The sequence below is a fragment of the Rhinolophus sinicus genome, chromosome 2 (assembly GCF_057876585.1).
Source record: "Rhinolophus sinicus isolate RSI-liver-muscle chromosome 2, RSI-T2T, whole genome shotgun sequence".
In the NCBI taxonomy this organism is placed as follows: domain Eukaryota; kingdom Metazoa; phylum Chordata; class Mammalia; order Chiroptera; family Rhinolophidae; genus Rhinolophus; species Rhinolophus sinicus.
Genome location: NC_142502.1, coordinates 147,196,139 through 147,223,696, shown reverse-complemented (window position 1 = coordinate 147,223,696; position 27,558 = coordinate 147,196,139). Strand labels below are relative to the sequence as shown.

The 27,558-nt window shown below is 37.2% G+C and overlaps 1 protein-coding gene and 1 pseudogene across 2 annotated transcripts in view; one reads left to right on the top strand and one right to left on the bottom strand.

Moving 5' to 3' along the window:
- The window catches only part of USP34 (ubiquitin specific peptidase 34), a 205,895-nt gene extending 189,801 nt beyond the window's left edge, over positions 1–16,094 (bottom strand). The window contains exon 1 of one of the 2 annotated variants that reach the window (XM_019717509.3): positions 15,673–16,094. In XM_019717509.3, the coding sequence (XP_019573068.3) occupies positions 15,673–15,715 (43 nt within the window). In that variant the 5' untranslated portion in view covers positions 15,716–16,094. The remainder of the gene's footprint in view (positions 1–15,672) is intronic. The other variant, XM_019717506.3, reaches the window with a different exon arrangement.
- Positions 4,489–4,846, top strand: LOC148758932 (large ribosomal subunit protein eL31 pseudogene; annotated as a pseudogene).
- Positions 16,095–27,558: the final 11,464 nt, after the last annotated feature.

Below are 27,558 nucleotides of genomic sequence, written 5' to 3'. Positions count from 1 at the left end.
TGTGCCTTTGGATTTGGCAATGGATTCTGGTAATGAATGTAACATCAAAAGCACAAACAAAAGAAACAGATAAACTGAATTTCAATATTAAAAACTTTTGTGCTTCAAAGGACACTATTGAAAAACTAAAGACAACCCATAGTAGGGGAGAAAAAAATTGCAAATCATGTATCTGATAAGGAACTTGTGTCTAGAATATATAAAGAACTCTTACAACTCAATAATAAAGACAACCCAAACCCAATCAAAAAGTGAGCAAAGGATCTGAATGAACATTTCTCCAAAGGAGATATACAAATGACAAATAAGTACATGAGACGATATTCATCATCATCATTCATTGGGGAAATGCAAACCAAAACTATAGTAAGATACCACTTTACACCCCACAGGATGGCTAGAAGAAAATAGATATACCTCGTTTTATTGCGCTTCACAGATACTGTGTTTTCACGAATATCAAGGCAAGAGCCTCCACCAGCAAAAAAGATTGTGACCCACTGAAGGCTCAAATGATACTTAGCATTTTTTAGCAATAAGGTATTTTTTAAATTAATGTATTATATTTTTAAAGACATAATGCTATTGCATACTTAAAGTACTACAGTATAGTATAAACGTAACTTTTAAATGCACTGAGAAGCCAAAAAATTTGTGACTCACTTTATTGTGGTATCTGCTTTATTGTGGTGGTCTGGAACCAAATCCACACTATATCAGAGCTATGCCTATAGTCAAAATAACAAGTGTTGGTAAGGATGTGAAGAAACTGGAACCCTCACACACTGCTGAAGGAAATATAAAATGGTGCAGTACTTTGGGAACAAGTCTGGCAGGTTTTGAAAAAGTTAAACCGAATTACCATTTGACTTAGTAATTTTACCCCTAAATATATACTTGAGAGAAATAAGTCCACAGAAAACTTTTACACAAATGTTCACAAAAGTATGATTCACAATAGCCAAAAGGAAGAAGCAACCAAAATGTCCATCAACTGAAAAATGGATAAACAAAATGTGGTATATACCTACAATGAACTATTAAGCAATAAAAAAGAATGAAGTACTGATACATGCTCTGACATGGATGAATCTTAAAACGTGCTAAGTGAAAGCAGTCACAAAAGACAATACATTATGATTCCATTTATATGCAAGTTTCAAAATAGGCAAACATATAGAGATGGGGGGATTTAAAGTGATAGTTAAGGGTGTATACTAGTTTCTTTCTGAAGGGATGAAAGTGTTCTAAAATTGATTGTGGTGATGGTTGCATAATTCTGTGAATATACTGAAAGCCACTGAGTTGTATAGTTTTAACGGGTGAATTTTAAGGTACATTATCTCAAAGCTGTTGCCAAAAATAAAGTAAAAGAAATAATAAAGGTGTGTGAAAATTCCACTTATAATATAAATAAGAAATAAAAATACCTAGGAATAAATGTGAAGAAAATGTGCAGAACCTACTACATAAAGGGAAAAACTTCACAAAGAAACATAGACTACTTAAATTAAAAAATACATTATGCTTCCTGAACAGGCAGAATCAATACTGTAAGATGTTACAATATACTCACGGGGATGTAAAGCAAAGCACAGGAAATATAGTCAATAATATGGTAATAATAGTCAATAATAAATATGGTAATAACTATGTATAGGGCCAGACAGCTACTAGTCAGGGGATCACTTCGTTAATTATATAAATACCTAGCCACTATGCTGTACACCTGAAATTAATATAAAATATTGAGTATCAACTGTAATCTAAAATTTTTTAAAATGGGGAAAAGTGGTATAGGAGAATAAGAGGGTCGAATGTTCAGGTATAAAACAGTAAGTCATGGGGATACAAAATACAGCATAGGGAATATAGTCAATAATATGGTAATAACTATGTACGGTGTCAGATGGTCGCTGGACTTATGATAATCATTTCTTTAGGCATATAGCAAAACTATGGTGTACCCCTAAAATTAATATACTATTGTATGTTAGCTATATTTTAATAAAAAATCTTTTTAAAAACTGTAAGATGTCAACTCTTGTCCCTATTTATAAACATGCAATTTCAATAAAAATTCCAACAGAATGTGGGGCTGGGGAGAACAATGCAACAAAAGGATTCTTAAGTTTTATCTCAAGGAATAAGTTTCACTAGCTATTTGGTTTAATACTACCAAGCACTGAAACATATCATAAAGTGACTAAATTAAAACCAATTAATTAATAAAAAGCTTAAAAATAGACCTCTAGGAATATATTCAAAAATTTAACAGTGGTGGCATTTCAAATCAGTGGGGGGAAAATGGGTGCTAAGACCACTGAGTAATAGTTTGAAAAAATTAATGTTACAACCCATTTCATAACTTATGTCAAAATAAATTCCAGACGGATTAAATATTAAACAAATCCATAAAAGCTAGAAAAATGTAATTAAATATCTGACCTCAGAGTGAGAAAAGCCTTTCTAAATAAGAATAGACTACTTACTATTAAGAGTCAGGAATTAAATATGTTGATACAAGTAATGCAAAACTCCTCAATATCTGAAGTTTTGCAGGAACCAAAAAGTTTAAGACAATGACTGTATCTTCCCCCCCTACTATATGGATTTTTTAAAACAGAATATCTAATACAAATAAACAAGCACTTTCCAATACTGCTGCTGGGATATAAATTAGTATCAACTCTCTAGAAAATAATTTAGCAATTAGACACCTTAAATATTTTTAACTTTTGACCCAGGACATGTCCCAGGTTTCTATGCTCAAGGATATTTTCATAACTTTTTTTTTTTTTTTTACAGGAAAACACTAGTTAAATATGTGCTATATTCAAAATAGTAAAATGAAAGTAGACTGCCATTCAATTCTGTTCTCAGATACACATAAGGATGTATGAAAATGCTCATTAGAAAAAGCAAACAATGTATGAACTTAATTTTTTACATTCACTGAAAATTAGCTGGAATGACATACAGTAGTCCCCCCAATCTGGGGGAATACATTCCAAAACCTCCAGCGGATGCCTGAAACTGTGGATAGTACCAAACCTTATATATACTATTTTTTTCCCTATACATACATACATACACACACGTATACTTCACAGCCTTCTATATGCATTCCGAATTGCCAGCATCACTACTCTAGCGCTTTGGGGCCATTATCAAATAAAATAAGGCTACCTGAATACAAGCGCTGATCTGATAACCAAGATGGCTACTAAATGACTAACAGGCAGGTAGTGTATAGGATAAGCTGAACAAAGGGAAGATTCACATCTTGGGCAGGACAGAGCGTGAAGGTGCAAGATTTCATCATGTTACTCAGAATGGCTTGCAATTTAAAACTCACAACTTGTTTATTTTTGGAATTTTCTACTCAATATTTTCGGTCCACAGTTGACCAATGTAATTCAAATTGCAGAAAGCAAAACTGCAGATGAAGGGGACAACTGTAAAATTTTAACAATGTTATTACAAATGTTTTTGTTTATGTCAGTATTTTCAAAGCTCTCTACACTGATCATATATATTACAATCATAAGCAGAAAAATAATTTTTTTAAGTGAAACAGAAAGGGAAAGTACTGGTCAATGTGAAAAGTTAGAGAGAAAACCTCTCCATTTGCTTTGGTAAACAGTAGGCCACTGGTGACCTTTTACAATATAGTTTTTAGTAGAAAGCAGAAGCCTGATTTTAGAAACTTGGGGAGAACTTAAGACGCTGGAGGAAAAAAAAGGAGCGAGAGCTCAAGAACAAGGTCCTAGAGGAAATGGAAGGAAATAAAACCAGAGACAACTGTTTGTGAAGTTTCAAGAAAGACAAACTATATTTACTTTTTCTACAAAATTATTTTTACCAAAATAACCACTTCTCCAATAATTTTTTTTTAATTTTTCAAAGATCAACTTAAATTTTATCAATTCCATGAAGCCTTCTCCAATCTCACCAAAAACTAAATTCCTCCCACTATGCTTCAGTGACATATGTTTTATGAAATTCACCGTTTCTCTTCTCATACTATTGTTTTTTGTATATTTCTTATGCTAGCACTGTGTTGATATGCATTATTGTATTTAATCCTTACTAAATCCTTGGAATTTGTTATCTAGGGTATTATTATCCTCATTTTCAAATAAGGAAGAAGGCACTAAGAGGTTAGGGAACTTAATGAAAGCCAGAGGTTTAATAAATGACAGAAACAGGATTTGAACTCAGGTCAGTCAGATTCCAGAAGTCACTCTCTCACCTACCATCCTTCTGCCTCATCTGCACTGGATTCAACCTTCCTTAAGGGAACATAACCAGCTAAAATATTTCTACATCTACCATAGTGTCCTGCACAATAATTCATACGTTAAACATTCAATATATTTGTTATAAATTGAAAATAAAGAATTAAGGTAACACAAACAAAATAATCAATTCAGTAAACACAACGTTAATAAATGGTTTTCAACTTTCCAACCTGGGCGTGGCAGAATGGCTCCCACAAACAAGGGTGGGGAGAAGGACCATTCTGCCATCAATGAGGTAGTGATCAGAAAATACACCATGGACATTCACAAGTGCATCCATGGGGTGGGCTTCAAAGAGCATGCCACTCTGGCATTAAGAGAACCAGAAACCTGCTATAGAAATGGGAACTTCAGACATGCGCAATTACCAGGCTCAACAAAGGTGTCCAGGCCAAAGGAGTAAGAAATGACCCATATCATATCCCTGTGCGGTTGTCCAGAAAACACAGTGAGGATGAAGATTCACCAAACTCTCTGTTGGTTACATATGTACCTGTCACCACTTTAAAAATCTACATACAGTCAATGTGGATGAGAACTAACCATTGATTATCAAATAGTTATAAAACTGGGGGGGGGGAGGGAGGGGTTCAGTATAGCACAATCTACTAGTTACCCATGTGCTTGCTACCCAGAAACAATTTCTCCTTCTTCCTGGTCACAACATGCCAAATATTTTGTTGGAAAACACCTACCTTTTTTTTTTTTTTTAAAGGAGGGTGCAACTCACAGTGGACTATGCAGCGATCAAACCGGCAACCCTGGTGTTAGTAGCATCCCGCTCTAACCAACTAACTGAACTAACCAGTCACCCCAACACTTAATTCTTTAGCTATGAGGTTTGGGTGAGCTCAGCTTCAGGAATAGGTCACGATCAGTTTAAACCAATCAAAAATCCATCCTCTTTGAATTCTTTCAAGAATAAGGCCAATGATACATGAAGTGCCATTTGCTAGCAAAGTTTTGGAAAAAGAAGCTTCCTTGTTCCTGTACAGTATGCTTCAGAAGAGAATCTCTCTTCCTGTGTAGTATAAATATGTGATTTCCAAACAGTGTGGTATAAAGATGGTAACAGTAGTCACTTCTGCTACCGTGGTTCCCCGAAAACAATTCCAGGTCTTACATTAATTTTTGCTCCAGAGACGCATTAGGGCTTATGTTCAGGGGATGTCATCCTGAAAAATCATGCTAGGGCTCATTTTCCAGTTAGGTCTTATTTTCGGGGAAACACGGTACCATGAGAAGGACCAAACTGAGGTTAAAATCAAGGATGCACAGCAGAGCAAGACATAAAGAAATAAAGTCTTGATACTGTTATGAATCCATAGATTAAGAACAAACCAGACCTGAAGATAGTACACACCTGGAATGCTCAGTTTAAGCTTTATAAGAAAAATCATTTTTGTTTCTGCCATATGGGCTGTCTTTTCTTTCTGGTCCTTGTGACCGAGTCCTAACTGCTTCAAAAGTAATTCCCAATCTTAGATTGTTAACCTATGGATGTTAATATCAAGGGATATCCAAGAATATTTAAAAAACAAAACAAAACAGAAAACCTTGACAAAATCAGTTAAAAAAACAAACAATGAAGCACCTCTTTATGAAGGGGGTTGTGAGCAGTACATCGCTAAAGCAAGGAAGGACAATATTTAAAATACACAAGAAAACTGAGAAAACGGAAAACCATCACATTCAGCCTACCTATGTCTTCTCTTCCATTACCCACCAACAGCAATCTTAAAAATTTTCAGATATTTTAACAAATAATGGTCCTAGTATGTGTGGGTACTGTGAAAATTAGTTAATAAAACAGATAACTGTAGTCAAAGAACTTAGTCTTATAAAATAAAGACATTAAAGAACAAAAACAAATACGTAATTCTAAGCTGTGGTGCTACGAAGAATAAGAATCAGAATTACTTTAGTTTGGATGTTCAAAAAGGTCTCCTGAAAAAATAACATTTAAGACTTGAAGGCATAGAAAGGTGATAAGTTCCAGGCATACATAAAGGCTCAGTGACAGCAAAGAACATCAACTAAAAAAGACAAAACAAGCAGGGGAGTGAGGTTAACAGTAGCTGTGTCACACAGCATCTCACAAATCAAACACGTGTTTCCCCGAAAATAAGACCTAGCCGGACCATCAGCTCTAATGTGTCTTTTGGAGCAAAAATTAATATATAAGACCGAGTCCTATTTTACTATATAGTAAAATCATGCTAGGGCTTATTTTACTATATAGTAAACTAAGACTCGGTCTTATAGTAAAATAAGACCGGGTCTTATATTAATTTTTGCTCCAAAAGACGCATTAGACCTGATGGTCCGGCTAGGTCTTATTTTCCGGGAAACACGGTAGTAAGCAGTTGGTTCCACTCTTCTCATTCCCAGCAACTATTCCAACCAGTTAAAGGCCCAATTCCATCTTCCTTGAAACCTTGCCTAATCCAATTTAGCCAGAATAAATCTCTCCACAGTTCCTTTAAGTTTTTCATGAGTTTCCCAACTACCATAGACAAGCTTCTCTTTAAAAAAAAAGACAGCACGGTTAATGAAAAGCACACTGAGTAGAAATAAGAACTAAACTCTACTCCTAGCTCTGCTACTTAATTAGCTGTGTAACCTTGGCCAAATCATATTTCTCATAATTTCTGTGAGGTTCAATGAAGACATGCAGAATTACAGTGTTTAAATATCTTCAGAAGTAGCTGATCATGATTGTGTTGTATACGATCCAACACAGTATTATTCTAATTGCACAAGCACTGCACTACTACCTCCTATAATCTGGGCACACTGCTTATAATACTTGAGGAGAGTTTTATGTTGTGTTGGCTTTCTGAGCACCCATATAATACTGTTAATGGTTTCCAAGCTTATTTATATATTAAAGCAGCTACACCCTTTTCTCCCCAAATCTCACATAGAATCCCAATTTATAAAACATTATCAAAATGAGCTCTTCTTGTGAAACAAGGGAAGTTCCAAAGTCCCCCTTACTCTCTGAAATAGGGCCATTTCAAGAAACAGTTTATAAACCAAGGATCATTACTGAAAACCTTGAAGAGGAAAGAATTAAGGACAAGATCCGCTGGTTTGCCAATGTGAGTCAAGTCCCTTCAGGTTGACAAAAAAAAATACATCCCATCTTTTTCACAACAATAGCATCAGATCTGTCAAGTGCCTTGATATTGTCAGAATATGTCAAATCTATAGTAGCATTTCCATGTTTTACCATACTGGTTTCTAGATCAAAGAAAAAATAAAACTGGCTTAACATAGGCTACTTATTAGTGCCATGACAAATTTTTTTACCATCTTTTCACTCTATCTTTACTAAGCAATTAATTATTTAATAGTGGCAAGTTTCTCTTGTAGTTCCCAAAATGGGGGATGGGGGGAATAACCTAAGACAGGACTTTCAATTTCCGCTCTTTTGCAAACTTAACAGCTAAAGCTTCACAATCACAAAACCATAACTCTATCATCTTCGCTAGATGGAATATGCCCAGACCTGGCAATTTTAACTCTAAACACCATTAATAAAGCTCTCATTATTCCTCACCAATCTGGAAGTTAGATTCCCTCTTAATATATGATTTATCCTGCTGGCTTGGGGACTCCTCTTAGAAGGGAAATGGAACAAATTATTATTAGAGTAAAACAACCTTCTGTTCACCACTACATTCTATTATACCACTCTACCAAGCAGTGGATCCATTATTCCCGTATTACTTCTTACTTTGAACACAACTTCAAAAGCCCTATTACCTTAAGCATTTTAAGTCTCAATTTATTCTGAGTTAGTGCTCTTACTACTGCTCATATACTTCTACATTCATCACTAGTTACTGATCCTTTCTCGATAATCAGAATATGGTTCATGAATCTGGCAACAAAGTTACCTAAAATAAAAACTACTACTTATTTGGTCTTATGGGGTTTAGAACCAGTACACTGCTAAATCAGCCCGACAGACCTAGGAGTCAAAATACACACTTTAAGACTATGAAGCCTATACACTGATGCTCTAATATTAGAAGATAAATTTATTTTTTAAAGTTTTATCATAACGCCAGATTTCCTTCCAAATATGATGTTTGAGCTACTCAGCAATATGATTTAAAGACTATATTCAAGGTGATAAATCAGTTACACAAGTCACATAACAACCCAAATGCCTGTCAATAGAGGACAGGTTAAGTTACAGTATGACCAAATAATGGAATACTACATTTAAGGCATTAAAAATTATAATGTAGGCAACATGGAAAGGTGCCTACATTTTATTAAAATTTTTATTAAAATATAAACATGTAATGTTTATTTACATAAAATAGTGTTTGAGGAAAGAGAAAAGAATGACTTAAGAGATGTTTACCAAAACAAACGATTTCTTTAGTAAGCAGAGTTCCATATTCTCCCAATTTTATTATTTTCTGTACAATTTTTCTTCTAAAAAGCAGGTATCCTTTTTAGAATGAGAAACAACAAAGTCTTTTGAAAAAGACTAAACATCCCAGTTGAGGTAAGTAACCAATGGTAGGGGTTAAGTTTTCTACTGTCACCAAATGCTACAGATGACACTTGCTCAACATGTTCCAAAAACCTAAAACAGATTATAATGAAGTATCCACAGCTAAAGATAACTCCAACAGAAGAGAGCTCATTAGGGGCAATACTGGAATCAAATTCTTGGTTGCATACTAACTCAAAAGGTATGCACAGGGCAGACACCTCAAAAGGAGTTCTACCTTCAATATTGGAAAGCCATCAGGGTATTATTTTCTGTCTATGGAGCTTCAACGTCAAATGTTTCCACAAATTTGCCCCAATTCTCTTCTGCAAACAGCCTCCCCCCCACTTGCTTGACGTTTCTGTTCCCTCACATCAGCTTGCCAAAGCACTCACTCTAGTTCAGCTGCTCCAGTTACCTGGGTCTTTACTTCAAACATCTGACAGGAAAAATCTGATGGATTAACAGCAGCCCCACCAATTCATGAGGTGAGGAGCACATCTGGAATCTAAGCAGCAATGGCTAGGGAGTAGTCTCTTCCAGGGATGTAAGTAAGATTAAGTTCTCTAGTAGAGGTTATGGCCAGGGCAGGAAGAGAAATCTGTTTTCTACCACAGTAAGGAAAGTGCTAGAAGAGGCCAGGCATATACTATTATCAATTCGCAATCAACTGAGTAACCTACATTTGGAGACTGTTTTTAATTTCTATGTAATTTGAGAGAAAAATAACATTAACAGGTGTTAATCACATTAAAAGGTAAAAAGTCCAATTATTTTCCTGGTATGTAAAGTCCTAAATAAAAATAATTGAGCTAAATTGCATCCCATAGACCCAAATCTGGCCTCCTATGTAGAAACAGAACTAATTTTTTGCCTTTTTGCATTGCCTATTAATTTAGAACATCGTTGGTTAGGGTGGGTATTTTTTATAAGTATACCTACTGGTTTATGAATAATAAAACGCAGTATATATGATATAATCTACAGCTATAGCATACTCTATCCAAAAACTCTACCTAAATCACTACTGACTAGGCCCAAGAACACTGATTTACCTAAGCAATCACATTCTTCTTAAGGTAACTTTTCATTAACTAAAATGTTTACTAAGCACAGACTCTCTACAAGGCACTGTATTAGGACTGGGAAAAGAAGAAATAAAACATGGCTCCTGACTTTAAGGAATTCACCACCCAGCAAGGAAGGCTGATGTTAATTTTTTTTAAAAAGAGGGAGTACGAGTATAACAAAAGTATGTATTCTAATGGGTATAAGCTATTTTTTTAAGACAGACTGAAAAAGATTTAAGAAGGTGTCACAAAAAAAAAAAAAAAAAGTGAAAAGTGAGGCTAGAAAGATGAATTTGGGCCAAACTATGCTATGATATATATATATATATATGCTAGACTAAAAAGTTAGGACTTTATTCTTCAAACAATGAAAAGCTATGACAGTTTAAGCAGGTAATATGATAATCACATATTGTGTTTTAGACAGGCAACTATGTAGAAGCTGCACAATATAAAACATTTCTTAAAAACTGGTAATTAAAAATACCAAAATGAAAAAGCAAACAAAAAGCAGGAAAAATGTACATGGTAAACAGGACCAAGGATTGATATATTTAATAAGTGAACAGCTCTTACAAATAACACAAAACATTAAAACTGAAAAAGTGGGAAAAGAACACAAGCACTGTATTAAAGAAGAAATGCAAATAGCCGATAAAAGTATGTGTTTAAACTTACTAGTAATTGGCTATTAACTTTTTTGCCAAAATAACACTTTTTTAAGTATAATATTCAGCACAAATGAGAGTGCCCAAGCTGCACAGACACTGCTAAAAGAATGGAAATCAGTATATCCTTTCTGGAAAGCAACTGGTAATATAAACAAAAATGTGTTCACATTTTGACACAGTAATCACTTCTAAGAATCTACCTTAAAGAACCAATGATGTAATTAAAAGATTTATATACTAGAATGCTCATTTGCAGCAGTATTTATAATATGGGAAAACTGGAAACAAATATGCAATAGGGAAATATTAAATTATATACAACATAGAAATATTATACAGACAAAAAAATGTTTTCAAGAAGTTAGTAAGGGAAATGATCGAACATACTCGTAATGTAATGTTAGGTGAAACAAGTAGATATTAAACTACATGTACCTCATTCTCAATTTTAGAAATATAAATGTGTACCAAAAACTAAGATGGAAAAATATTCAACAGCAATCATCAGTGGATGGTAACATAACGGGTGCTTTAAACTTGAATAGTTTTCAGTATGTCTACAATGAGAATATGCAACCTTTATAATTAGGAAAAACTTAATGTGAAAACGAAAAGGGTAGCCCAACCCATTTAGCTATGTAGGGTCTCTCACACCTTGGTCAAGTCACTGAAAAGTTTCTATCTTTCCAAAAATATAAAAATTCTTATTGACACACATAAGAAATACTGGTAGAGATATATCCACTAGCATTACTAAACATATATGGAACATTAACGTATTTCATAAAGGCTAAAGCTAGTTATCAATAGTTATTGACAATGACTGCAGATAGCCTTGCTATTAATAATCGTTTGTAGTGCTTTATGGTTTCTAAGTTACTTTATAAAGATATTTCTATTGAAATTATGAATACTATTATCTCTGAAAAACAGTATTTCAGATATTAATTGGTTTAAGAGGATATATACTTAGCAAGGTTAATTCACCAAATAAAAACCCTAACTAGGGACTTTGTATTGTTGCAAAATCAGATTTCCAATTTTAAGAATCAGTTCAAATTTTAGAATTAAATGTCTACCGAAAATATTATGTAGCTAATGATTTATTTATTTAGTGCCTATGTACTTATCTAAAACACCCCAGTAATGTGTCTTTTATTAAAGGGCTCACTGCTGACAAACATTAAGATAGATTGCCACTCACCTACATTTACCACTATAAATTCCTACTACAACTACTACGGAATTATGCCATAACTTGTAAAAATACATAAAAATATGTGATTTTTTTATTTTGACAATCAAACAGTGTACTCAATGTCCTTCACTTGAATAGATCAGCATTAAGTTTACATAGCATAACATAACTGTCAAGAGCATGGGCTTTTAGCCTGATCTGGAATTAAGTCCTATTCCAATCCTGGCTCCACTGAATAGTCATATGACTCTCCACAAATTAGATAACTAAGCCTTGGTTCTTATCCAAAAAGGGTGACAGAGTACCTACCTCAAAGAACTGATAAAGTACCCAACACAAACTGCTCGAGAAGTATTCTGCTTTAAAAATAAAATGAATATAGAATTTTATTCTGCAAATACTAATACCAGAGTATCTTGAGTTCTAGCTTAAATATGACTACTAAGCAGGTGACAGGTGATCTTTAGCAAACCACTTAGCTTTTCTAAGGTTCAATTTCGTCACCTTTAAAATGGAGAAGCCATTATCTTTCTCCTGCCTATCTCAGAAAGTTAGGGAGGACAAATGAATTAATCTATTTGGTAAACTGTAATTCACTTAACACACAGAGTAAAATCCCCAACATAACAAATGATTTAAAAAATTAATATATGCGTAAAGACATTTTCACTCTACTCTGAGAAATTCACCTTACAAAGGCAAATAATGACCTCAATTTACTAGTGAGCTAGCTATGGTGATGGCCCAAAGAATAACTTCAGGCCTCCAACTTCTCATCAACATCTAGAAATAGCTGGGACTTAGTAAACGGGTTCACAAAAGTAGCTATAAAAGCAGCAAACATACAAACTCAACAGAACAAGCACAGGAATATAAACTTAAAATATCGCCTAAACTGAATGCAACCCTACAAATTGATAATAGCAAAATTCACTCAATACATTCCAAGCTTTTAAAATGCTTATTAAAATCCTTTATAAAAATAAAGCATTGAAAGTAAAATGGAAAGTCAAATATTTTAATATTGTTGAGAATGCTTATTCTAATACTAAAGCTAAATGATATTTTGAAACGTAATTTGAAGTTTTAGGATAACTGTCCAGACCACATTAAAAAAGGGGGATGAGGAAATCCTTATTTTGGGGTCCTTAGCCTGCTTCCACGCAGTCTTCAACGGGCCTTTTACCTGCAGGCAAAACTGTATCTGTATATGTGTGTGTGTGTTTCCATGGTGACAGTTTACAGCTTGATTCTCAGCAGGACTAGAAGTATAACTGGTAATACTAATTCATCAAAAACTGTTGACAAAAGGAAGCTATTTACATCTTTTTGCTACCAATTTTTATCTTAACTACATTACATTCTGCCAGGTTTTAAAATAAACAATTCATATGAAGTCCTTACCCTATCAAAACCTCTGTGCATATCAAATATAAAGCTATAATGCCCACCTATCTACCCCTACATTTAAACACAAAGTTTTTAGATTACACATTTCCTGGTGTGTCCAGGCAGACTTCTTTAAGTTTGGTCAGTGATTGTAAATTTGAAAAGAAATAGGTTTAGGGTATTTTTTAAAAATAATTCTTTCTCTACATCGACTTGAAACACACCACCAAAAATGTAATTTAATTTCTTCCCTTGGTTAAATTGTTATGCGGAATTATATTGAGAGATGAATTCTGCGCACATTATTTGGTACTTTAACTCTGAATTTCTAATTTAGGATGAACTGATGCTCATCTTTGCATAACCCTTCGGGGGCGGGAATGAAAGACTTAATAGATCACTATTGTGAGCCAGATTACAAGACATATAGCCTATTTCAATTCAATTCAGTAAGTTTTATCAAGTTCCAACCATCACACTCCTATCTGGTCATGGATAAATGTTAGTAAAATGAGATATACAGTAATACCCTCTGCTCTCAAAAAACTTAAGTGTCTTATGTATTGGATACAGGAATTACACAAAGGAATTGTGAAAATTTTTAAACAACTACAGAGGGAAAAAAGCAACTTGTAATAGCTTGGTATAATGTACAAATAAAATTGCTTAAGTAATTAAAAAAAAAAAGGAAGCATCATTGTGAGATTGTGTTTAGGAGGCAAATTTTTTAACTGAGCCTTAAAGGAAATATTAAGAATTAAAGTATTAAGTATTTTGAGAGATTATTGGCTTATACACAAGTAGAAAAATCCTTTTGTGTTCACTAAAACAGGTTTCTTAGAGGGTCTGCAGGGCCAGATTTTGTGAACCTGGTTCAACTAACTATTTAGTTAAAGGTAATAAAATCTAAATTCTACTTCAGTTCTCCATATTTCTAACTCTCCATAACTCCATTGCATTTTTGAGCGCTTCTAAACAAAGTTCTAGGGGCTTCCCAAATAATCTTCAATAGAACCTTTCATTATTGTCTCTTTTCAAAAGAGAACAAAGATTAACAAACTTTAGTTTCTTTAGATACTATTTTAAAATTAATTTTCCTCATTAAGTTTAAACTAATTTTAAAACACCAACAAAATTATTAAAAGCAGTTTTTCCTTATGTTAGATAGCAAAGCTATTCGTTTTCCAATTTCAGAAAAACAAAGCCATAATCACACAACTTACACCTAAAATATAAAATACAAATTACTGAAATAAGTACTCAGGACTTATGTTTATGAGCATATCATAAACCACTTGCACCAAAAATAAAAGTTAACTCAAAACAAATGCAAATAACTAATATTCTAGGAAAATTTACACTGGCACAAATATTGTATAGTTTAAATATGGGCAAAACCCTGCTTCCACCTGTCACGAAGTAAATACTCAGTTGAAAAGCAACTGAGTACTGTTCCACTTTTATAATTGCCTTTGGTCATTAAAGTAAAATTCAAACACAATATGATGCATTTTCTAAATCAACTGTTTTAAAGAATCGTATTAGAAAATAGGTAGTTTGGAAGTCTTTCAAAATATCACAACAGAACAAATCGAAAACCCAGGCTACTGTTTGTTGAGAAAATTCTCATTTACGATCAAGTTTTTGTATACTATCTAATTCACCTGGTCCAACTAGGCCTTTAGGCCCAAAAGTACTTAACTTGTAATATATCTTGTTTCTTTAAAATACCATCTTATAAGGGTCGGGAATAAAATAAAAGAATTTGACCAGTAAAGATCAATGTACGCTCTTTAATAATCAAAAGTATAAGGAATAAGGCCTTTCATTCCAGGAGAAAGGCCAGGACTTTCCCGGGATGGTTACCTGCAGTACAGTACTCTCCTTAACAGGATTTACCATTAAAACAACGAATGGTATACTAAGAAACATCATTAACTAATTTTTAAAAATATGTATGAAAGGTCCAAACATCACTACCACAGTTCATTTTCAGCTATTTAAGGGCTGGCAGAAGGGTTTAATACACCCACACACCCCCAAGGGAGGGGAAAACCACCAACCTCCTCCCAGGAGTTTAATGAAAATTAGCAGGTAAGAGAGGCCTTGGGCAGCACGTTGAAAATCAGAGGGCGGTGGGAGGGTCGAAGGGTACGGACTGCGGAGGAAAGCCTGGTTCTCGGACCCCACACCTCCGCTCACCTTCCCTGATAGGAAAAGGAGGCGAAGGTTCATTAGTGCCTTCGTTAATTGACACCTGTAATAAGGAAACTTTCCGAGCCCTGAGACCGCTCAGGCCCGGCCTCGCCGCAGCTCCGCGGCGGCCCCCTCTCGGGCGCTCAGGTAACCGGGCCGGGCTGGGCCCGAGGCGGCGAGGCGGCCGCAGCACCGCTCACCTTCCCAGGGCGCTAGGCCCGCACGCCGCCCGGCTCGGCCGTCGCCTCCCGCAGGCCGCGACAGCCCGGGGAGCGGCGCGGGGACCCCAAACCGTGCACCCCGATAGGCCGCCGCCACGGCTACTTACTTTCATTTAACACCTCCACCAGGTCTGCGCAGTTCTCGCACATCGTTCGGCCGCCGCCCCCCCCCTCCCCCGCTTCGGATCGCACTGACTGATCCCGACCGGCGGGGGGGAGGGGAGAGAGGCGGAGGAGGGGGCCGGCCGGCCGGCTGGGCGGGGAGGCGACGAGGGCGGGCGGCGGCGGGGACGGGGCGGGGAGCAGGAGAATGGGGGAGGGGGCCGGCGGTCCCCGGAGCGGGCGGGGGAGAGAAGGGGGGCGAGGGGAGGTGCGCAGGCCGGAGGGGCGCGGAGGCGCCGGCGGCTGGGAAGGGGGGGAAGGGCAGGGGGAGGGGAGAGGGAGGGAGGGGGCGGGTGGGGAGAGAAGCAGCAGAGTCACTTCACCGACCAGACGCTGCGGCCACCGCCGACGCCGCCGCCATTTTAATAGAGCGTTCGGGCTGCGCTCGGCTCTTTCCGTCCAGGCGAAGGAGCGGACGAGAAGCGCCTCGCGCTCTCATTCCTCCGCCTCCCGCCCTCTCTTCGCCTCCCGCCCTCCCACCTCTCTCTCCGCTCACACGCCGCACTCTCCACACCCCGCCGCGGCCACCTCGCCGCCCTCCCTTTCCTCTTCCGTCCGGCCTCCCCGCCCTCGGTCCACCCCCTCCGCGCGCTCGCCCACCCCGCCCAGCCCGGATCTCTGTCAGCGGCCGGAAGGGAAACGCGAAGCCAGCGCGGCCGCGGGGGGAGTCCGGGTGAGTAGAAGATGGCGGAGGCAGCAAGCGGGTCGCGATTGCGCGGCGTCGCCCAAGGAGGCCCATTCCGCCGGCTCCCAGGCCCAGCAAACGCCGGGTCACTCGCGCCACCCTATCCCCCGCCCCTGCGCTCTGCCATTTTTCCTCCGGGCCCACGAAGCGGAATGGGTGTTGATTTCTCCCATTACCCCCTCGCCTGTGCTCAGGCTTTTGGGTTGGGGGAGGCTGGGGTTTAATGGGGAGCTGGGCTGACGCCGCAACCCGGGTTCGGGCACACAGCCCTACCCTCGTCGGACTTTGTGAGAATGGAACAGCCCAGGGGCCTGCTTAACCTGCATCCGTGTGCCTCGCTACCTTCAAATCTGTAAGGCTCAGCCGTCCTCGAGCAGTCAACACCTTGATGTTAGTAGAAATGGCGGAGGCATCCCCTTTTTACGCAAGAAGGCCCTTCACGAATTGCCCATCTACACTTTTTCACCTGAAATACCATATTATGCTTCTCAGCGAAGAGCAATTTAAAAGGATATTAAGATGGGAAGTGGAGAATGAAGAGCAGGTGAAGGAAAGGGGATACAGCTAAAGTTTGGTATTAACAACTAGTTAGCTTTGGGAAATTTTTCCTCACACCAGCACTTAAACCTTCCCCCTTGATTTCTATATCCAATATGTTTAAATAGAGATGTGACTAAAAGTCCCAAAGGTAGTATACATAATAGTTTTGACTCTAACCAGAGCAGCTGTTAAGTAGTAATTCTTGTATAGGTTTCATACGAGCTATGTCACACCATCATCTCCCCCTTCCAGAACCATGGAGAGATGGTTATTCTTTGCCTTTCTGCCGCTTGAATTTATGCTATAAAGTTTCTGTCCAGCCTGTTTTAAGTGGCTCCATATGAGCAGGTTATCCTTACAAGTTATAGAGCTATTCTGACATCTTCCCTTCCCATCTTTCCCACAAAACGTGAGTTTCTGCAGACTGGATCCTGTAGCAGACACTGTCCATCCGTCATACCATTCCCACCCACCCCTCTTACCAACCATCAGGAAAACTTGCCAAACCCGTGGTTTTTTGTTTGTTTTTCAGGTGGCAGCTGAGAGTCCTTGGTCTCAGGAAGGAAAGCCCTAAGGAATATATGTTATTGATTTAAAAACAATCATGGGTTGGCTACGTGTAAGGAGAAACATGCCGAGTGGGTCTTTTGGAAAGAATTGCCCATTCCTAATAAAAAAGGACAAATTGAGCAGACGTGCCCCCTAACCCCTCTTTCTGCCTGAAACTTGTTCTTGATACACACAAAGTAATACAGCATCCATTTCGTTTTTTAACAATGAAAGTACAAACAAGATAAAAAGCCAACCATAAAGTTGATAATACAGAATAAGGTGTGGGGTGGTGGGTCCCTGATGCATCCTTGAGCAGCTGTCTATCCCAGACTGCTTATGTGAGAAAAATCCCTTTTTCCTTAACTCATAGATTTTCATTTTCAACCCAAACACATTTCTGATACAGTATTCTTTCGATAATTATTTGTATCTGTCAACTATGCTTTTAAGACCACAAAGGATCTATAACAGTTCTTGAAAATAGGACAACTACTACTACATAGTCCGATCATTAAAGAAATATCTTTTTAACAGTTGCTTCCTAGTTTTTTGTGTTTTTACTCTTTAAAAAGTTATGTGAAAATGAACCTTGGCTTAAAGTGCTTTGAGAATGTAGAAAATTGTCATAAATGATCACTGCTCTTCAGTCATCACTTGAGGGCTAAACAAACTTCTGTAAAGAGCCAGATAATAAATATTTTAGGTTTTATAAGCATTCCAAATCTATTATCACAATTATTTGACTCTGCCAGCAGGAAAAGCAGCTATAGAAAGTACACACTGAGTAAGTGTGGCTGTGTTCCGATAAAATTTTTATTTATAGAGACGAATTTAAAATTTATATTTTCGTGTATCACAAAATACTATTTTTCATTTTTTTCAACCATTTAGAAATGTAAAAATTACTCTTAGCCCCATAGGTTATACAAAAACGTATAACCAGATTTGGCCTATGGGCTATAGTTTACCAACCCTTTATCTACTTCACCTGCTTGTTAATAAAAGCAGAGAAGCCAATAAAAACAAGGTTGCTTGCCTCCTAATTTGACTTCACTATCCTGTGCTAAGCTGGTAAATGTCTCAACAGAGACCTCTTAATGAACTTGAAAGGTGTGCATTCTAAACGAATGGAGCAGAATTTCATAAAATATCTCCTAAATTCTTGTAAATCTGGTTTTAAAACCTGTAATCAGCATCACCATGCATAACATTGATAAGGATGACTGTTTTCAGTATTTTGTATACATGTCACCATCTAGTGGTGGAATTATGCTTTGACAAATTATCCACTCAACGAAATTTCAAATTCTCAAGTTTAGTGTATTTCTAGGTACTTCCCTAGAAACCAGCCCCACATAAACAACTTTGGAAAATTAATGTTGCCACGGAAATCATTTGTCAGCATTCTGGTTGCTATTACTGAACCATAGGATTTTTGTCTGGATTTTGGGGTTATAGTTCGGTGTTAATATCAGAGGCCAGGGTTATTGCAGAATTTACTCCTCTCCATCATAACCACACTCATCAGTGTTTTGTGGAACTTATGGCCATGATAGAAAGGCAGGTATGCTATTTTATTCTCCACATCGCCCAGCAAGTTGTTTGGTTCTTAAATTGCCAGAGTGATTATTTAAAAAATATAAATTGGCTTCTATCACTTCCCTGCTTAAAACCCTTCAATATTTCCTGTTGCAAACTCTACTTGGGCCTTCCTGCAACCTCTCTCCCCAGTTTTTAATACTATTCTTGTTACATTCCAACCACACAGGTCTAGTTTCTAAAAAACTTCCTTCTCTGGGTTCTGGTGAATGTTATTTCCTAGCACTTGCTCACTAGTTTTGAAATGGCTAACTTCTTATCCTAAAGGTTTCAACTTAAACATCTCAAAAAATAAGTCCCCTCCCCTCTAATAGTCTATCACAGTACTCTGTTTATTTCCTTCCTGGCGTTTACTGTACTCTCTGTTTATTTGTATCAGGGACATGCTGGACTGCAGGTTAAAAAAATTCTTTTTCAATTAATAAGTGCTTAAACAAATAGGGCTTATTTTTCTTTTGTAATAGACAGTAGACAGTCCAGGGCTGGTACAGTGGCTCAAGGATACTGACCCAAGTTGTTTTTTCCACTCCACCCTCCACATAGCTTGTCACGTCCCAGTTGTAAGTTAGCCTTAAAGCACCAACTATCTGCTTTAAAGACAAGAAGAAGGAAAGGTGATGATTGCATGTCTTGGTTTAGATTCTCCCCAAAGCAGGTCGTGAAACAAGGACACATATGGAAATAGTTTATGTGATCCCAAGAAACACTGGTAGGATAGTGGAGAGGTGAGACAAGAAATGGGAGGGGGGTAGGTAGCCAATAAAATATTCATTATGAAGCCCTTTACTCGAGGGTAACTGGAACCTAATCCCATTAGGAAACTAGAAACCTATTAAACGTGCCTTAAAATCATCCTACCTAAGGGTCAAGGAATCTAGGCATTTACATCTATTCTTGAGTCATTGAGTATTGCTGGGGGAGGAGTTATGCGTAGCAAAGCAGGCTTCTCAAGCAGCCAGAGAAAACCCTCAGGCATAGGGAAAAAAGAACGGGTGCTAGCAGTTGGAAGACTGGCCACTGCACGGAAGTGATAACTAGGGGCAGAGCATTGACTTATCTGGTACACTGCCCTTCCCTCTTCTATCTGCCTTGGATACAGACGTGATATCTGGAAAAGCAGTAGCCTGTCCTAAAATGATAAGCCTATAAGCAAAAGCCAAGGTGTTGAAGAAGGGAGAGAGAAAGGCTTAAGTCCCTGGTGGCATTGTTGAGCAGCTGGATCAATGCTAGCGGCCTACTGGTTGCTATATTAGACGTTTGGTTATCTAACAAAAGTAAAACCCTAGTCACTATTGGAGTTTTTATAGCCCAATGCAGTTATTTAAAACAGTGTGGTAGGCAGAGGATTATACCTCCTACTCCCAAAGATGTCCATGTTCTAATCCACAGAATCTGAATATGGTTATCTTACATGGCAAAAGGGACTTCACCGGTAAGGACCTTCAAATGAAGAGATTTTAGATTATTCATGTGGGCTCAACTAATTAAATGCAGCTTTAAAATAGAGAACCTTTCCCAATTTTGTACAGAGGGAGCTATGACTACACAAGAATGATCAGAGAGGTACAACAATCCTCGCTTTGGAGCCAAGAGCCAAGAAATGTAGGTGGCCTCCAGAAGCTGTAAAAGATAAGGAAACAAATTCTCCCCTTCAACCTCCAGAAAGGCAGCACTGCTGACACCTTGATTTAAGCCAGTCAGACCCATATTAAACTACTGATTTACAGAACTGTAAAATAATGTTTAAATTTAGTTTTAAGCCACTAAATTTGTGGTAATTTGTTACAGCAGCAATAGAAAACTAAGTAGCATGCAGATATAAGGGACAGCATATACAAAACTCCTGAGAGATAAATCTGCTTGGTTATTTCTAGGAACAGAAGTCTAACTAGAATGTGGTTTTGGGAGAAGGCCCATCTCAAACTTTGCAGAGCACTGCAAATCTTGCTAAGGTTTTGGCCTAGATCCTAAAAGCAATTGAAATGTGGAAGCAACACAGATTTTAAGATAGTCTTAGCTAATCTGTAGAGAATGGATTGGAGATAGAGACAACTGACGGTTATTAATATTAATCAAGAGAGATGATGATAGCTTGGACTAGGGTAATAGGAAAGAAAGGGAGAAAAGAGTCCATTCTAAATATTTCAGAGGTGAAAAGACATTGATTGATGGATGTGTTTAGAAGAGAAAATGGCATCAGGACTGTCTCCAGATTTGATTTGTACGACTGGTCAAATAGTGGTACCATTCACCAACACAGGTATCACTTAAAGGAGGACTAGAGGGAGACGGGGTCAATAATGACATACTATTTTAGAAGGGCTCATCTTGAGGTTCCTGAGAGATAACCAGAGTTGTTGAGCTGGCAATTGTTTGAATCTAAAGCTCAGAAGTAAGTTCTGGACTGGAAATGTAAATAATGAAAATAATCCTTAGTATGCTAGTTCTTTGCTTTGTGGGAGGAAAGATAATTGTGTTCAGCATTACAACAAGTTCCACACATGAAGAAAGAACCAATTCCCTCAGCTGTCCTCAGAATAGGAAAAACTTCCAGAAAGCCCTACAGCTAACTACTTTTGGCCTCATTACCCAGAACTCGGTCACATGGCCACTTTTAAGCCTCAAGGAAAGCTTGGAAATCCAGTATTTTGCTGTATAGCCTCTATGGCAGTGGGTATTGAGTTTACTCAAAGTATCAGCCACAAACGGTAAATGAAGCTATGAGATTATACAGGGAGAGGGAATACTGTACAGTAAAAAGAACCAAAAACAGACTCTTGAGGGACTCAACATATAAAACTGGGGAGGTGGAAGAGAAGATGCCCTAAGTTTAAAGATAAGGTAGGAGAGTGGGGAAGGATTTTTGGTACCATTTAAGCCAAGGAAAAAAGAAGTCAAAAATGGATGAAAATGACAATTGTTGATTGCTGAAAAGGCAACTAAAATGAGGTGTACAAATTATTAGATTTAGCACCTGGAGGTCATGGGATATTGAATTCTGAACACTAAAACCTGATTACAGTAAGCTGAAGACCACTTATAGTAGGGGCAAGTTAAAGTTATTCAATTTGTGTCAGTGTCTGAAAATGTAAACTGGGGAAAATAACAGAATTCATGTCTTAGAGGATTTGTGAGAATTAAGTGAGATATTACATGTAAAAAAACATTTAGCATATTGAAAGTGCTCAATAAACGGTAGCTCTTCCAAGTAATCTCATATCTAAATTTGGCATGTTGTTATATTAATATAAAGGATTGTATTAATGAAAAACAGCACAATTTGGCATATTTTTCAAACTTTATATAAATGGTATACTATACATATTTTGCAATTTTTTTTTTTACTCAACTTTTTTTTTTTAAAAGATTTTATTGGGGAAGGGGAACAGGACTTTATTGAGGAACAATGTGTACTTCCGAGACTTTTTCAAGTCAAGTTGTTGTCCCTTCAATCTTAGTTGTGGAGGACGCAGCTCAGCTCCAGGTCCAGTTGCCTTTTTTTTTTTTTTTTTTAGTTGCAGGGGGCGGAGCCCACCATCTCTTGCAGGAGTCAAGGAGTCCAACCGGCAACCTTGTGGTTGAGCCCACTGGCCCATGTGGGAATCGAACCAGCAGCCTTCCGTGTTAGAAGCACAGAGCTCCAACCGCCTGGGCCACCGGGTCGGCCCACTAAACATATTTTTAAAATATATCCTTATTGATTGATGTAATTTAGTCCATTCATTTTAATTAATGCATGGTATCCCCATATACTACTATATCACAATTTGTCCATTCTCCTGTTGGACATTTAGTTTATTTCCAGGTTTTCCCACTAGAAACAGTGGTGCAACAAACATTCTTGTACAGTCTTCTTGGATATGTGTGTAAAAGAATCTCAGGAATATACCCCTAGAATTGGGATTGCTGAATTGAGGATATAATACCTCTTCAACTTTATTCTAGATCTTGCTAAACTTCTCTCCAAGGTGGATACACTAGTTTATACTCTCAGCAGCAAGCACGAGATTTCCTGTTTCTTCCCTTGATCTTATCAGACCTTTTTAGTGTTTGTGTGAAATGCAAGCTCACTGTTTTAAATTGTACTGCTACGGTTGAAGAATAGATCATTCTTACAAGCTTAATGCCATTACTTTCAGACAGAATTTTCCCTCTGACATAAAAGCACTATTATAAGCCTGTATTTGTATTCCTGCTAGATGTTCACACATCCCAGTCCTCCTCCATTAAACTGTATTATGCCTACCTAACAATGGTGGAAAGTATGCGTGGGGCAAAAATGCCTGGATTTGCATCCTACCTGCTCTGTCACTCCTTAATTCTGTCACCACAGGCAAATGAAAACCGGACCTGCCCAGATTCCGTCATCTGTAAAACAGGGATGACAGCATTTGACAGGGTTCTTGAGGATTAAATGTTATATCAGGTTATTACTCATCATTGCAACTGCAGCAACTAACAGGACCCAATACACAACAAGCAGACTATAAGCATTTGTAGAATTGACAACATTCACCCACCAAGCATTTTCCTGAACTTCACCTCCTCAGGAATCTCAGGGGTTCCTAATACTATCATAGTGGTCTGCTACAACTACAAGACCACCAACCCACATGTTACATTTTACATTTTCGGACACTGACACAAATTGAATAACTTGAACTTGCCCCAACTCACACAGATGGTATGTGGTTGAGCTATATGGAATTCCTATGGTATGCACCTGATTTTCACAATATTGACACAAATTTAAAATATATGTGCTGTAAAATACCATTTTAGAGTATAGTAGAGGGGAATTTCTAATGAATGCTTGGAAATTATATTCCTTTGAAATATTATAAGGACAATGCTGTATAAATTACCCCCAAAGCGCCCATCTCCCTTAATGTGGGTTTCAGAGAATGACAGCAACTTGCAGTCCATTAGAGAAATTTAGGAAATAACATGACACTATGAGCTCACTTTTGATGTGTGTACACTATTAGATATCAATAGATTAAAAAGGTCCCACCCAAATTGAAATAATAGCAAAGAAGCATATGAAAGATGAAAACACACTATTTAAAAAATGCTTTATTTGCAGCAGAGTCAAATGGATAAAGCACTCAATGAAAGTAAGGTAATCTATATTCTTTATTAGACTCACTTCTGTCCTTGAAAAATTCTCAAATCATTCCAGGCAACAAAAAGCCAACACTTTTAAAAAGAGAAACAGGCATTCCCATAAATTGCTTGTAAAGAAAAAAAAAGGAAAAAGATACAATCTTTATGGAAGTCAGGAATTATACTCAAAATTAATAAATAAAATATATTCCTTTTTATTCCCTAAATAAACTAAAAAAATAAACATTATAAACATTACTGGGGCCAGTCCGGTGGCTCAGACGGTTGAAGCTCCGTGCTCCTAACACCGAAGGCTGCTGGTTCGATTCCCACATGGGCCAGTGGGCTCTCAACTACAAGGCTGCCAGTTGGACTCCTCAACTCCCGCAAGGGATGGTGAGCTGTGCCCCCTGCAACTAGCAACGGCAACTGGACCTGGAGCTGAGCTGCGCCCTCCACAACTAAGATTGAAAGGACAACAACTTGATTTGGAAAAAGTCCTGGAAATACACACTGTTCGCCAATAAAGTCCTGTTTCCCTTCTCCAATAAAATCTTTAAAAAAAAAAAACCTTCTTTTTGGCCATTGTGTGCAACTCGATTCAGTCCAGTTCAAAATGCTGACAAACTTCAGGGCTGGTGCTTGAAACAGAAATTATGGTTCTTAAAGAAGCTTTTCACATAGATAAGGTGTATTTGAACATATGATGACTGATATATACAAAGGAGTTTTTGCTTTCTTTGTCCCTTTCATGGTGGTAGGAATAAATTTTGAGAAGGGGTCAAATATCTGCAAGAACATGTATCTTCCCCATAGAGAATTTCCATAGAATTCAATTCTATTATTTAAAGTTTTTCTACCATCCAGCCCTTGCCTGCAGCTTGAAAGAGTAACTAAACCAGCTGTTCTACAACTATCTTAAAAGACAACTTTGTCAACAGTGCTTTAATTTACAAAGGTGATTTAAAATTTTTTAATTGGGGAATATTGGGGAACAGTGTGTTTTTCTGGGGCCCATCAACTCCAAGTTGCTGTCCTTCAATCTAGTCGTTGGAGGGCACAGCTCAGCTCCAAATCCAGTCACTGTTTTCAATCTTTAGTTGCAGGGGGTATAGCCTACCAGCCCATGTGGGAATTGAACGGGCAACCTTGTTGCTGAGAGCTCACACTCTAACCGACTGAGCCATCCAGCAGCCCCTCCGGAAGCTCAGCGGCAGCTTGTTGTGTTCAATCTAGTTGTGGAGGGAGCAGCTCACTGGCCCATGTAGGAGTTGAACCGGCAACCCTGTTGTTCAGAGCTCTAACCAACTGAGCCATCCAGCCTCCCAGAGGCACAAGGGAATTTTGAGAAACTGTTCTTCATCTTGATTATGGTGGTGATTGTGCATTGGTCGAATATGGAGTGAGTTTTACTAATTTACATTTACTGAATGTAAATTATACTTCAATAAACCTGACTTTAAAAACTTTTTAAAAAAGAAAAATTTCTAACCTTTAAAATAATGAAATTTGTATATGTTGCATACTTCTATCAATTAAGTCATAAAGTCATTATTTGGAATCCCATAGTTAATTACTTGGCACAATATTATTAATTTTTGTTTATCTTCATTACACAAAACATCATAATTATAATCTGGCCCAGATTTAGGATTTAATGTTGAAAGAACTTGAAAGTCCTTTGTATTTTTCATTTCACTTTAAAGATCAAACAACAAACATACGTTCATATAATTTCTTGGATAGTTTTTCTCTTAAAATTGAATCTGTTTTATGTTATATTGCATATTTCATTTTTATATTTTCCACTTACATTTCATTGTTTCCTTTCTTTAGTTTTATATATTTAATCATTTTTATCAATTATTGGATTAATCTGTCAGCTTTAATAACTTGTATAGCCAAAAATTTTGACATCTGTTAGAATACTGTTTATGACAGCCAAATCTTAAGCAAATTTTTTTTCAAAGGTTTACTCCAATTTTATCATTTCTATGAAACTAAATATACAAAGCTTGATTCAATTTCCAACTACTTTTTCAGCTCTTGCACCACAGGCTGCCCATAAGGTCCAAATATTTTCCCAATTTTTATTATTTTTTATTCCCTGCTTTACAACTATCAAGGGTACCAAAAAAATGTCTACAAGTGGAAACTTTGGTCAGTGTTGCTCAAGCAGTAATTCACCGTAATCAGAAGTGTCTGGACGTTAATGGTGACCACTTTGAGCACCTCTTGTAATTGCAGAAGTCAAACGTGACTTGTAGTCATCTTTTGTTATCGGTATGGTATATGTTTAGTATTACAATTTTAATACAGTTTTTTACTTTCTTAAAATGTGTATACATTTTTTGGCACCCTTTGTATATATATATGGTATATGTAAAGTCAGAAGAAAAAGGGAAAATGTTTATAAATCGTATCTGAGATTAAGAACTAATTTTTGTAAAGAGCTCCTACAAATCAGTAAGAAAAAGATCAACAGCTCAGTAAAAAAAAAAAATAGTGAAAGATATATTCAACAGAAAAGTAAACACAAATTGCTTTGAAACATTTAAAACCATTATCAACCTCACGCATACTAAGAAATCACACTAAGATACCATTTTTCACCTATCATATTGACAAAGCTATAAGTTTGAGAATACACCTTATCAGAGTGTAGGGAAATAAGCACTCTCACACTGGAGTGTAAACTGGTTCAACATTTATGGAAAGCAATGTCAATATCAAGATTACAAATGCATATATTCTTTGATCCAGCAATTCTACTCCTAGGGATTTATCCAACAGAATCATTCCAACATGTGTGAAGTGACATGTATACACATTTATTGTGGCACAGTGCATAAAAGCAAAAGACTGGAGACAACCTACATGGTCATCATTGAGAAACTAAATTAGGACACATTTACACAGTCGGAAACTATACAGCTATTACTTCCAAATAAACAGGAACTTCTATATACTAACATGAAAACATCTCCAAGATATATTGTTCAGTGAGTAAGTTGCAAAACAGTATGTACCATATACCACCATTTATCAAATAAAAGGCAAAGGAAAACATATCTACATGTTTGTTGATATGTGCATAGAGAATCTGTGGTAGTATTTACAAATAGTATCACTGGTTTTCTCCAACGACAGGCAATATAGTAGAGGGATTGAGGTAGAGAGGAAAATTCCTTTCCACTATATCCTATCTGCCTTCTAAATTTTGTATCATGAATGTATTATCTATTCAGCACAATACAATTGATTTTTTTTTAATGTCAAGAATCTATACACTAATAATTCTCTGCATTCCCTCTCTTCTACTCTACTTCTTCACCTTTCCCCACCAACC